Source organism: Leptidea sinapis, chromosome 25 (genome assembly GCF_905404315.1).
Source record: "Leptidea sinapis chromosome 25, ilLepSina1.1, whole genome shotgun sequence".
Taxonomy (NCBI): Eukaryota; Metazoa; Arthropoda; class Insecta; order Lepidoptera; family Pieridae; genus Leptidea; species Leptidea sinapis.
The window spans coordinates 8,779,822-8,793,739 of NC_066289.1; the positions used below are offsets into that span (position 1 = coordinate 8,779,822).

General features: G+C 33.9%; 1 protein-coding gene across 2 annotated transcripts in view; it reads left to right on the forward strand.

Moving 5' to 3' along the window:
* Positions 1-13,918, forward strand: part of LOC126972005 (receptor-type tyrosine-protein phosphatase kappa) — a 231,125-nt gene that overhangs the window by 188,222 nt on the left and 28,985 nt on the right. For both annotated transcript variants that reach the window (XM_050818531.1, XM_050818532.1), the window contains 3 exons: positions 2,119-2,237; positions 9,797-9,884; positions 12,140-12,216. In XM_050818531.1, the coding sequence (XP_050674488.1) occupies positions 2,119-2,237; positions 9,797-9,884; positions 12,140-12,216 (284 nt within the window). The remainder of the gene's footprint in view (positions 1-2,118; positions 2,238-9,796; positions 9,885-12,139; positions 12,217-13,918) is intronic.

Here is a 13,918-nt window from a genome sequence, read left to right on the forward strand (position 1 = left end):
ACTTAGGTAGGTAAGACAGCTTCTAAACATATCAAATCAAATCATTTTATTCGTGTAGGTCAAGGAAATGACACTTATGACTGACAAAAGTTTTCTTTTCTTTTAACATTTACCATCTCTTCGGAAAAGGTTGAGCTTAAATGAGATGAAGTGGGAAGAAACTCATTGCTACTCTATTAAATATACAAGTTCAACTTCATTGTTTTACAAATCATATTAATTACAATATATGTAAAGAGATGCAACAGAAAATACTCAAGCGTCAAATACTCAACGTCAATAAAAGTCAAAAAGTAATTAATGTACATTAATAACTAAATACACAAGATTTATTGAGTACAGTGGATGAATCAATTCAAATTCAAAAACACTTTATTCATGTAGGTCACAGAAATGACACTTATGAATGTCAAAAAAAAATATAAAAATATTGTTTCTTATTGAATTTACCGCTACTTCGTAAAGGGTTGAGCTAATGAGAAGAAGTAGCAAGAAACTCATTGCCACTCTTTTAAGTTAAGATTTACATTTTAGTTGTTTTACAAATCATTTCAATTACAATATATGCAAAGTGAGGCAACAAAAATACTCAAATGTCAAAAACTTAAAGGCTTACATGAGTAAGTCAAAAAAAGAAAAAAAAAGTAAATTAATACTTATGAACACAAGAGTTATTGAGTATAGTAGATGCATCAATCCACACATACCGTAAATAAATAGAGGCATTATGTGAGCATTTCATAAAATAAAATATATAATAACTTTAACTTTAAAGGAAATAATAATAATAAAAAAACACATCAAGCAGACCTCCCGGTAACAAGATCATCCAGCCCCCACGCGTAGCACCCGTTCACGAGCATGACGCATGGACCAGTCATCGCCTCCCTCGACCATATTTTAGGGAAGGGAACGACACGCCCCACGTCGCCGCCACAAGCAGAGGCATTTAAGCGAGCATGACGATACCTGTCACGAGAAATCTACCGAATAACAAAACAATTCAAGTTCATCTACATATTATGCAATACTTACTAAATACCTCTACTTACAATTTTGTTTCAAAATACATAATCCACGCACACCGTCAATAATTACGATAATTTATTAATTAAATTTTAAAAACATGAAGCTGAGAATATATTAAGTGCAATCCGAACTTTTAAAGAGTACTGCAGCCATCTCAATACATTTGATTTCACGATTTGCAACTCTCAACAATTATTCTCACATCTGCTTGCTGATTGTGTGTCCTATATCCTTGTCTTCATTATCGCTTTCCATCAAACGAAATAATTGAAAACAATTTTCATTTTTTTCGCCTTAATAGGATAACCTAAGCGCTGGCAGCTATTTCGGTCAACGGATCAGCCTAGCTATCCAACGCGGAAATGCTGCCAGTATTCTTGGTACGCATTTTATTTTATGGAATAGAAGACCAATCGAGCGTACGGGTCACTTGGTGTTAAGTGATCACCGCCGCCCACATTATCTTGCAACACCAGAGGAATTACAGGAGCGTTGCCGGCCTTTAAGGAAGGTGTACGCGCTTTTTTCGAAGGTAGCCATGTCGTATCGTCCCGGAAACACTGCACAAAGAAGCTCATTCAACAGCTTTGTAGTACGTGGAAGAAAGCTCCTTGAAAACCGCACTGTGGATTACCGCTACACAGCAAAATGCTGAGCGGCACTACAATTATTGTAGTGCCGCTCAGAATTTTATCATTATATTATATATATTACATTATATTTATCAGACAGGGCGTATCAATTACCATCAGCTGAACATCCTGCTCGTCTCATCCCTTCTTATCATAAAAACAATCTTTTAACTCAGTGTGCTTCTTCAAAAAGAACTTATCTATCTTGAAGAACTCTTCTCCAGTCTGCGAGTGTTTTCAGATAATCTTCCCCCTTTCCCTTCCCCCCTTCTCTTCTTATATGCCGTCTTACGAGGCTTGTGTTTCCATCTCTTCATTGCCTTACTCCACTTCCAAATATCCCACATAATTAGACACATCCATTCAATCCAATTACATTTTTGTAGATAAATTTGTGCCAGTGAATTTTCAATATCAAATTATCGTTGATTTTATTAACTATTGTAATATTTTACAGCTGATGAAAATGGATCAGTGTCGGAGACTATACCGGACAAGCCGGTTGAGTTGAAGAACTTCCCAAAGCTGTGTGAGCAAAGGAGAAAGTTTCCTGTACTCTACAAACTTGAGTTCCAGGTAAGTTACCTTTGATAGTAGCATGTGCTTATTAAACACAACCTTTGGGCCTATGAGTTTACTTAAACAACTCGTAGTTCTGCTCAAATAGGATGCAAATACTACGTAATAAGAGTCGGGACTGCCTAAGTAAAAATTGAAATTTAGTTTAGTATTAAACGTGCAGTTATTTGGTGTAAGTTTGAAATAGTAGTAATTACAGTATGGCGACTGGCGACGAACTATAATCCGGCTAAGTTTGAAAACGAACACTTGCATATAACCTTATGGATTTCTGCTATCACCGTTTTTTACAAGATTATAGCCGTCATCTGTCAATCTATCAATGACTGCACGTTTCATACAATCGAGTGAATCGAATTGTTAATCCTAAATAGCGTCAAAAAAATCGTCAAAATCAATATTCGATATTGACTTGATATTTCACTTTTAAACTATAACTATGCCAAGGAATACGATATACACATTCCGCAGTCTATGTTAAAGTGAGCGTTACCGTTAACGTTAAATTTGACCTAAGCCGTAACTATAACAGCATATGATGCAATCCAGCCTTAATATGACATAATATATATACATTTATATGTAGTAAAAACTATAAATACGAGGAAGCGTACAAAGAATACTACGTATTTCCGGCCGTCGAGTAGCTAGGCTGATCCGTTGGCCGAAGTAACTGCCAGTAAATACTAATAGTGGGTCAACTAAATTCCACTCTCCACTAAATACCAGCACTAAACTGTCTCGAAGTTCAAAAAATTTCTCTTTGCAAGTATCAAAATTGTATGCGGATGTTTTCATGAACACAAAGTGCAACTGATTTCTTGTAGCTGATATACCTACGGGTACCGTTACGCAGCCGAGCGAAACGGTACAATCACAGACGGGGCGGTAAGAGGGGGACGCCGCATCCCATCCATGCTCCATCTAGTGGCTAATTTGGCTGTCTACTTGTATTTATTACACATAATATTATGAATAAAGTATAAATTTTCATTTTTTGCCGCAAAATCTGCGTAGCGCGAGTCAATTTTCGACCCATCTGATGTTAAGTAGCATCATCAGATAAAAGCAGTGACAAAAATAATCCGAGGTATACTACTACCACCGTAATACTACCACACAACCTAAACTGAGAGTTACAGATGGAATGTGTGTTATTACAAATTATTTTTTTAGATTATAAACAGAAAATGACCCTAATGAACAACTGAGAAATGTATGTTGTTTAACGACATCTAAGTTATAACTTAACGACGGTCTCCATTATCGAGATTATGCCACTACACTTGGTGCTTAGCCAAGACTACGTCCCAACTCGCAATTAAGAATAATTCACTGAGGTTCTATGTTAGCATTCACAAAGTTAACGTACTTGAGTGCGCGAAATGCATACCATTTTAATAACGAAACACCAGAGACCTAAGTCTTTCAGAGAAAAGATTTACCACTCTCGCATTGTACTTTCAAATCTATAACTGAAAGTAAAATTAAAAACTTATCAATAATTTATTATGTTTTTAAAGTGTTAACCCTCATTTCTAGGATTAATACACAAAATTTTATGAACGATGCGGGACTCAAACTTCGAGTTATTTAGATTTGCAAGAGCGACATCTGAAGTCAATTTTCTAATATAAATATTGGGGTTGAGCAGGTTATCAACTGTAAATAAATCCTGTAGATGAAGCTACAACCTGAGAGTTGGTGGTGGAGAGAGAGGTCGTGGGTTCGAGACCCGCATTGTTCATAAAATTTTGCATTCAAATTGTATTTGTGTATGAAATACTTATATTACTTTAAATATTTATTCTGATGTTTTGATGACTTAGACGAAGTGATGACGACAACTGACGTCCTTGTGCGATACAATTCTAAATTCAAATTCAGATTTAATTTTTTTTTTTTTCAAAATAGGATGTGACCTTATTTATTGAAAGTCAAAAACTACCACCCATTCCAAAAAGAATGCCTCAGACCTGAGAAGAACGGGCGCAAAAAACTCAGCTGGCTTTTTTTTCATAATTACAAAGTAATATCGTACAATAAACTTATAATCTAATAGCCTGAGGGCGGTTGCTCCATTCCCAATCTGTGATTAAGATATATACAAACGTTTATTAACAATTATTTTGAATACCTATCATGATACTTTTGTTTTGAACATTTTCTGGGATCTTGTTGTATAGGTACGCATATATCACGCCACAAAGGACTTACTATACCTTTCTACTAATCTTATACTAAATGTATGGCAGTATTTAATATCAAAATTTTTTTTGCTTATCCTTTGATTTTTATAAAGTTATTTAAGTAATTTAACTGATTAGGTAACGTACTTTCCATATCAGTTTGTTTTTTGATATATTATTTATTTATTGGAAAACAAACAGCTTAAGTTATATACACATTGTAACACATAATTTATATTACACAAGCCACTAAAGTTTCCACTTAAATATAAACAAAGTAGGAGTGAATATAATACAAAATATAACGATTTTATATACAATTAAACATAAGGCGAAAAAAGTACACAAAAATACAAATGAAACAAAATTTATCAAATTTATCGGTTGGACATATTTTAAGAATGTTTAAGATATTCTTTAATTTTTTTAGTAAAAGTTGGATAGCTGCTATGAAAAATGTCTAAGTGACTATAATTATTATTATAAGTGTTGCATGCTCTTATAATAAAACAATTGCTAGTATAATTAGTTCTACGAACAGGGATAAAGAATGTATCTATAGAACGTGTATAATGTTTTGGACAGTTAAGTTTAATGTTACTTAAAATACGATTGGAATCAATTAAGTCATGTAATATTTTGAAAAGGAAAACTTGATCTCTGTATTCTCTACGCTGTTGTAAAGATAGGTGATTTAATTTAGGAGTATTACAATTTTGAAACTCATAATTTAATCTTTTAATAAATTTATTTTGTACACTTTCTATAGCATCTATATATTTTGTATAACGTGGGTTCCAAGCAGTCGAGGCATATTCTAAATATGGTCTGACATAAGCATTATATAAAAGATTAAAAGTATGAATATTTTTGAAGTCATTTCCCTGTCTGAATATAAAACCAAGCATTTTATAAGCTTTTGCTGTCATATTGTCTATATGATTTTCAAATAAGAGAGCCGAATCTAGCGTTACCCCAAGGTCTTTTATCTCTGACACCCTTTTAAGGAGTTTATTGTTTATTTTATATTTGAAGAAAATTGGCATTTTTTTCCTCGAAAATGTTATCATACAGCATTTGTCAACATTGAGGTATAAGTCATTAGCGGAACAATAGTTTCCTAACTCAATTAAATCGCTTTGTAGGTCAACACAGTCCTGTTTTTCTTTTATTATTTTAAATATTTTGGTGTCATCCGCATAAAGTAAAATATTAGAATTTTGAAAAGATTGCAAAACATCATTTATAAATATGTTCAATAACAATGGGCCAAGATGAGAGCCCTGAGGAACGCCCGATGTAACAGGGACAAAACTAGAAATAAATCCTTTAACAGCTACCGCTTGTGTTCTGTTACGGAGATACGACTCCAGCCATCTTAGAAGATCTCCATGAATACCGATACGCTCAAGTTTAAATAATAGTCGGGCATGCGAAATTTTATCGAACGCCTTTGAATAGTCGGTATAAATTGTGTCTACCTGGAATCCATTGTTTAAGGCATCCATTACTTCATCTAGAAATTCGCAAAGGTTAGTTTCCGTCGAGCGTTTATTTACAAATCCATGTTGCTGTGGAATAATTAGTGGTCGTAATAAAGGAAATAAAGTGTCATAGATTATTTTTTCAAATAATTTTGGGATGACCGATATCTTTGAAATCCCACGATAGTTTTTAATATTATGTCTGTCACCACTTTTAAAAATGGGGACAATTAAAGACATTTTCCATATTGATGGTAAACTACCTGAATGTAATGATTTCCTAAAGAGTATATCTAAAGGTATTGAAATTTGTCTACTACATGCCTTCAGTAAAATTGGGTGTAAATGATCGGGACCACTTCCTTTGGATGGGTCAAGTTTTAACAAGTACTTTTCTACCTTTTCACGTGTAATGTCTATTGTTCTCGCAAAAGTTTGAGTATAGCTTAATGGTAAGTTATCATGGCTAAATCTAGTATTAGAATCGGCTGTAAAAACGGAGCTAAAGAATGTGTTAAACATATCATGTTCATCATAGTACATACAGTCTGGAATACAATTACTACTTCGCTTAGATTTTACAAATGCCCAGAATTTTTTAGAATTGTTATAAATATTATTTTCGGCCTTATCAATAAATAAATCATAGCATTCTGCTTCTAAACGTTTTGTTTCACGGCGTAATTCCGAGAACCTAGCATAGTCACTAGATCTTCCGTATATTTTCCATTTTTTATGAGCTTTCAGTTTTTTCTTAATTAACTTTATTAAAGATCTAGAGTACCACGACGGAAACTTATCATTTTCATGCACTTGTTTTGTAGGGACAATTCGATCTATAATATGGTTAAGTATAAAATAAAATTTTCCTACAGCACATGTTATATCTTCTGATGAGAGCTCTTCAACCCAGTCAATTTTTGATAATTCATCATTAACTGCATTGTAGTCGGCGTTGTGATAACAACGAACAACACGAGTCGGTGCTCGTAAGTACATGTTATTTTTTTCACTCTCAACTTTCATCACTAAGGATGGATGATGACCGTCTTCTGGCAATGCTAATGGTTTTGTTCTATTGACCACACAAACAGTATTAGATAGAACAAGATCTAATAGTCTATTATTATTGTTGTAAATATTATTATACTGATTAAATCCTGTAAATGTCATAAATGCGAATAGCTGATTAACTAAATTATTATAAGAAGTTTTTACAATGGTAATATGTCCTCCGGGAACATGCAGCCATGTTGCATCCTTAACATTGAAGTCTCCTAATACTATGAATTTATCATTTGGGAATTTAATTACTAGATCAGATAAATATTCAAAAAATGTAGCTTGAGAGTTACTTTGTTGTGTGTTTTGTGGAAAATAACAGCAGAAAACCCTTATCTTTTTTCGGGTTGTATACTTTTCCAAAAGTAGGTCCAGAGAAGTAATGTCCGCATCAGGCAAACATGGAGGCACGTAAGAGTGACGCATGTCTACAGTAACACAACCACGACGTACAGCAATTATGTAATAGTTATGGAGAAATCGCCTGGCCACACTTAATGATTACACCCTGTTTAGCCGATGACCAATAAAAGCTAGCAAGCTACTACTACTACTACGTACCCTAAAATTACAAAGCTTATTTAAGGTTAGCAACTGCCCTGTGTTAATTTAGTGTGGATACGACATGTCATTATATTCGGTTACAAGCATGATGTAAACTTAAATTTGTTAGAACAATTAGAAGTAATAAAACACGAAAAAGGACATGTTTACATTGTTTAAGGAACAAATAAATTTGGTCTCTTCACCATTGTTACGTATCTGTTCCGGGGGTAATATGTCACAACAGCCGACCAAACTCAGAGCGCCAACACATGCGACGAGGGTATAAAAGAGCGGTTTCTGGGCTTATTCAATTCTGTCTCGTCTTAGAGTTTGGCGAGTTGAAATCTCCTGAGGATGCTTCGTGTAGAGGTGACACACGTGTCGAATTGTTTTAAGACAAATATTGGCGGGATTAACACTCAAGAAAACTCAAAACATTTGGATAAAAATTTAAACTTTTCAATTATTTACCGTTATTTTTCGATAATTTTCCTCAGATAGCTACAAAGAAATTATTCGTTTATCAATGTTGGTATGGTCTATTTACATATCAGAATGGGGTGACTCGGGTAAATTATCAAAACCAAAATGATAAATACAACACAAACAATTTATGTAAAGTTGAATAATTTTAAAACCAACTACGATCAAGTCGCGGCTAGAACGTCGTTACTATAATAAACATTTCTACAGTTTGCGCACATTAAATATTCATTATATTGAAATAAGACACAGAGAATGTCATTATGCGACCAAGCCGGCTTTATAAAGAACCACTACAATAAGAGGAGTCGACAACCCGGCGGAGATTTAATTAAATTTATTTAACTGGAACATCGCTATCAAAGTACTCTATTCTGCAGCTCCGTGCAACACTAAGGGCTCTTTATTGAAACATTTGCAATAGGCAGTTTTATTATTTTTAAGGATGCATATTACGTAGTCAATTATCAGTTACTAGCAAATAAACAACTAGTATGGTCAAAAATATTGTTACATTGTAAAAAACCTTTGTTTTTGAACATTCAAATTTGGAAGCGTTTATTTTGGTAGAAAATTCTTTGTGCGACATTTCACATATTTTTTCAGGGTTTATATTAGATCACAATAATGTAATGGGGTGTTAAAGAAAACAGAATTGCAGTGATTGTCTTGTAAACAGAGTAGTTTTAAAAAGATTAAGTCGTAACAAAACTTTCGGATGGGCTTTCTGCCAAGTAATTAATAAACAGATTATCCGAAATACTCGTCTCATTAAAAAGCATTTATCTTCCTAGAATTGATTCCTTTGGAAGATTTTTTGATTTTATATTATATATTTTAGTGACCCATTTCTTTCAATAGACTTAATTAAAACAGAATACACTCTATAACTTCTGATTAAACAAATGAGTTGACATTGGTCGATTTACAAATCTAAGAAAAAAAATTACAATGTTTTTTAAATCAAGTGATAAAAGTGATTCACCTAATCTCTTAATTTATTTATTCTCTTCTTTTTGCAAGATATGTGGTACTTGTTATTTTTCTAGGATGGTTTCGTTTGCGTCTATAACTATTCCTAGTGCTGTTCATATAAGGATCTTAAGTTACATGATCCTTAGTTTCCTTAAGAAAACTTGAGCTATTAACATAAATGTATGATTGAAAGAGACAATCTGGAGTCATATTGAATAACTATAAAAAATATAAACATTTAACAAACTTTTGACTATAATTTCTTCTGCGTGATATTTGAGTTCCATTGTAAAAACTGAATCCGATTCCGGTTGTTTCCTAAACCTAACTTACAGCTTCATCTTACTATTTTCCAATTACTTACTAAATTCCAGTCACTGCTGCCTAATCAGTTATGTTCTTATTAAACTAACATACAGAAACCCATGCAGAAGTTTATAAAAATTTGTAAAATGGAAATCATGTATAGCAATTTATATTTTGTACAAATATTTTAATTGTCAAGCATTTGAATCCTATAAGCTTTCACCGCAAGTTCAGTTTCGACAAATGTGCCAAATTTTTGAACACTTTGGGTGGTTCTATATATTTGGTGCTTTGAATGTAGCTAGCTATGTTTATGACGCATATGGTGTCCCGATATATTTGACTGCTTTGTATGACACTATCCATTTGGTCACTTTCGGTTAATCGATGTACCTATATGGTAACGATGGGTATTGCCATGTTTTTGAATACATTGGGTAACGCTATCTTGTTGACGCTGACTGTACATATACGAATACTCGAATATAACCTTATCATTATTTTGTTCTAGACTGCGACCAAAGTGGAGACACATGCGTGCCGGCACGCGACCAGGAAAAGCAATCAACATAAAAACCAGAACCAAAAAGTCATTCCTTGTAAGTATCCTTACAATATAAGTATACTCGCCCTATCCATACGATGATCATTCTCTGAAGCTATTAAGTCCTACTCTGCACTTCAGTTATTCAAATTTTTATGCGTACTAGAATTTATGGACGAGCCGAAAACAAGACGCGCCTTTAAATATAACGCCTCCAACACTCTAAGCCCAGGGGGCGTTACCGCATACCGATATTTCTTCTTCTTGGTATGTTTGTTCAGCTCTGGAATTGGATGGGCTAAGTGGTCATAGCGCTGAAGGGTATCCCGAGAGGTGCTGGTTCGAACCCACAATCGTCCATTGTAATTTAAAAATTAAATTTGCACATGCAACCCCAGAAGTGAAGGAAATGAGTTTAGAATTACAAATTCTTTAGATTTGAAAGAGCAACATCATCACACAATCTCAAGTCAAATTCCATATGTAATTATTGAGGTAGAGCAGATTATTAACAGTAGTGTAGATTCTGTAGATGTCGCCATAACTCGAGAGTAAAGAACCATCAAACTTTATCGATAATACGTCATCGCCGGAATGTTTGGCTAAGTAGCTAAAGCGCTGGGGCGTAAATTGGGACCTTAAATTAAATTAGCATATTTAAAGTCAAAAGTGAATTAAATAACTTAAGAATAATATGTAGTATATGGTATGTTTGTTCAACGAATCTCAACTCTACATCTCAAAATAAATTAAAAAGTGTGTGTCACGGGACGCCCGACAGAAGTGATAACTTAAACTAATATAAGTTGAAGTATTTAACATTGAAATTGTTCAACTTAGAAAGCTTAGGTTATTACTCAAATTTTTTGTTATTAATATGAAGGAAAGTTTATTAATTAATAAAATCTTTTATTGATTATAAAATATATTTTATTCTTATTTACAATTCTTGGATATGTATATTAAAATATTGTGTATGTACAATATTAGTATCATGGTTCAATTCTATAAAACCATCAATTGGTTAGAGTGAGAGAGGAGGAGCCTGCCTACCGCTGCTGTATGCGTGAGAGAAAGGGAAGACAGACAGACTGGCACCGTAACGCGTTACGTTACGAAGCGGTTTACCTTCCCATAAGAAGTTATCACTTCGAAAATTATATTTATAATCCCAGTATTCAGAATAATCTATTAAAATAACAAATTATTTTAGTAATGTCAAAAACCCGCCGTTCCATCAATCATTGTTGCGCGACAGACAACATCTGGTGAAGCACTTATCTACAGGCGTAAACTATTATTTATTTTTCTACTTATCTTGATGACTTATTTGCTTCTGGAGTGAATGATCGAATGGAGCATTCTGTGAAGTATATAATATAGAGTGTGTGCTATAATGGAGACTTTAAATAAACATAACTTTAAGGGTAAATCAATGGCGTATGTATAGAACGTCATTGGGGTGGTCAGTCAGTAAAGTCTTAGCCACTGTTCAGGCATTACCTATACATAAATTAATAATGTTTAATAAATAAATGGCTCTGTCGTATATCCTACTACTCCACAGCTGAATATCTTAGTGATCGGACAGCCTGAGTCTAGATTATGATTATTTTATAGCAATGACAATGACAGTACAATATTGTATATTTTATTAAAAAGAGCGCAAAAAAAAGAATGCTGGGAGAGTTTCTTCCGCTGCTTCTTCTCCTTCAGAGCGCCATTTGTTTCTGAAACGGTAGTAGTATCTATTATATTAGAAATGACATGAAAAAGAATTCTAAAGGAATCAATTTTGAGAAAATAAATGCCTTTTCTGCTTTTTCATACGGGTAGAACTCCTTAATCATAAAAAATATTCAAAAATATCATTTCGGAACATCCTGTAAGAAATCTAGTATATGCGCGCTAGCGTAGGCACAGATACCTACTTCTTACCGTCAAATGCGATCATGTAAGGATGATTAAAATTTTATTTCCTGAATATATAATTTGTTTGTTTGAAAATTTCGATATTCCAATTATTTGCTTTAAATTTTAGAATGATTTTTTACGAATAAGTTTAATCCTAATTAAATTAGTTTTGAATGCCACACACGATTCTCACTCCAGACACAAATATACATTAAATTTATTTTACAAGATTATTAACAACACTGCGTACACATAATTTTGCATTGTTGTTTTACCTGTTCTAAAGCAAAATATATTTTACCGTCGCATTATGAATAAAAGCATTGTATACAGAGGTACGCGTGGAAGCAGATAAGCAACTATAATGTAAAACGTTCTCTTTATTATTGTTTACAGACGACTATAACAGGGTGGTGCTAGAAACAGTAGAGCGGGAGCCAGATTCAGATTACATTAATGCTTCATATATAGATGTGAGTACTAACGTTATATGACGATTTTTTATATAAGAGAGAGCAAACGGGCAAGAGGCTCACGGGATGGGGAGAGGTGAGGCAACCGCCCATGAACATCCGCAACAACAGGTGCCAAGAAATGCATTTCCAGCCTTTAAGGAAGAAGTATGCTTTTTTCTTGAAGGTCCCTAAGTCGTATGCGTTCGGGAAAAATGAAGCTGGTAATTGATTCCGCAAAGTGACTGTGCGAGGCAAGAAATTTCTAGCAAAACGCGCGGTTGTGGAATTGCCAGACGTCAACGTGATGCGGGTGGTACTTTGCACGTAATGTCTGTGGTGGAATTCGGCCGCTGGAATCAACCCAAACAGCTCCTCTGAGCACTCCCCGTGATATCTTGTGAACATCTCTACGCAATGCCAAAGAGTCAAGCCGATCGGGGATGGCTTGGTATGCGGTCAAATGGAAGAAGCTGGTACTGGAGAGCACCCGCCCAGAGTTTTATAAAACTAATTAGGTATATGTAAATATAAGAGATTTCCACCCACTGACCCATCACAATATATTTGGAACCATAAGGCTTAGAGACTTGAAATTTGGTAGGAATATTCCTTTCGCCAAGTAGAGGTCAAATAAGAATGGATTTTATGAAACTCCACGCGCAAGACATCATTGTAAAATGATTAGAACGACGTTTGTGGGTATAGCTAGAATAAGAGATGTCCATCTTCTCATCAATATATTTATAAATGTAATTAATAATAATTTATAACCGATTTTTTTATGAAAATAAGGGACTAGACGAGCAGGACGTTCAGCTGATGGTAGATGATACGCCATACCCATTACAATGCAGTGCCGCTCAGGATTCTTGAAAAACACAAAAATTCTGAGCGGCACTACAATTGCGCTCGTCACCTTGAAACATAAGAATTTAAGTCTCATTTGCCCAGTAATTTTATTAGCTACGGCGCCCTACCGACCGAAACACAGTAATGTTTAATTAATGACATTACTACTTCACGGCAGAAATAGGCGCCGTTGTGGTACCCATAATCTAGCCAGCTTTCTGTGCAAAGGAGCCTCCCACTGGTGATTTGCAGCACTTTACATAATATTTGTTAATGAAATGATTTGTACTGTAAATGTTGATTTAAAAAGAAAAATATAACTTTTGACATTCATCTGTGACCTTGACTTACATGAATCAAGGGATTTTGATTTGATTTGAATCATTATTGTATTGTTAAGTAAAAAGGAAGTGGGCATATTTTGCTTTTGCCTCGGTGCAGTAATTAGACATAATATATTATATAAATAAAAAGGTAAATAAAATTTTATATAATGTTAATATAGGTTATATAACATTATATTAAATGAAAGCGACTATACACAATAAAAAGTTATTATTTGTGAAAACTTGTAAATAGCTTTCTGTTTTAAAATAGATTAATTTTTAATGTTTTGTAGTAAAAAATAATAATATAATTCTTTTCAACTTCTAAAGTAAATTTTCGCCAACTCAAGTACATTACAACTCAAGTACCCATAGAGTCGTGCGTGTGTTTGATATTCAGATTATGTTTACTCAATAACTGCTGCCAAATTAGTATTTCGCGTTCGTCGCAAATCTTCCGTTAGCTGGGTAATGAGACGAATTCGTTTATCTAACGAAAGAAATCTACACCGTTCGCTTTTATTAGGGTCCCCTTATAAAAGCTC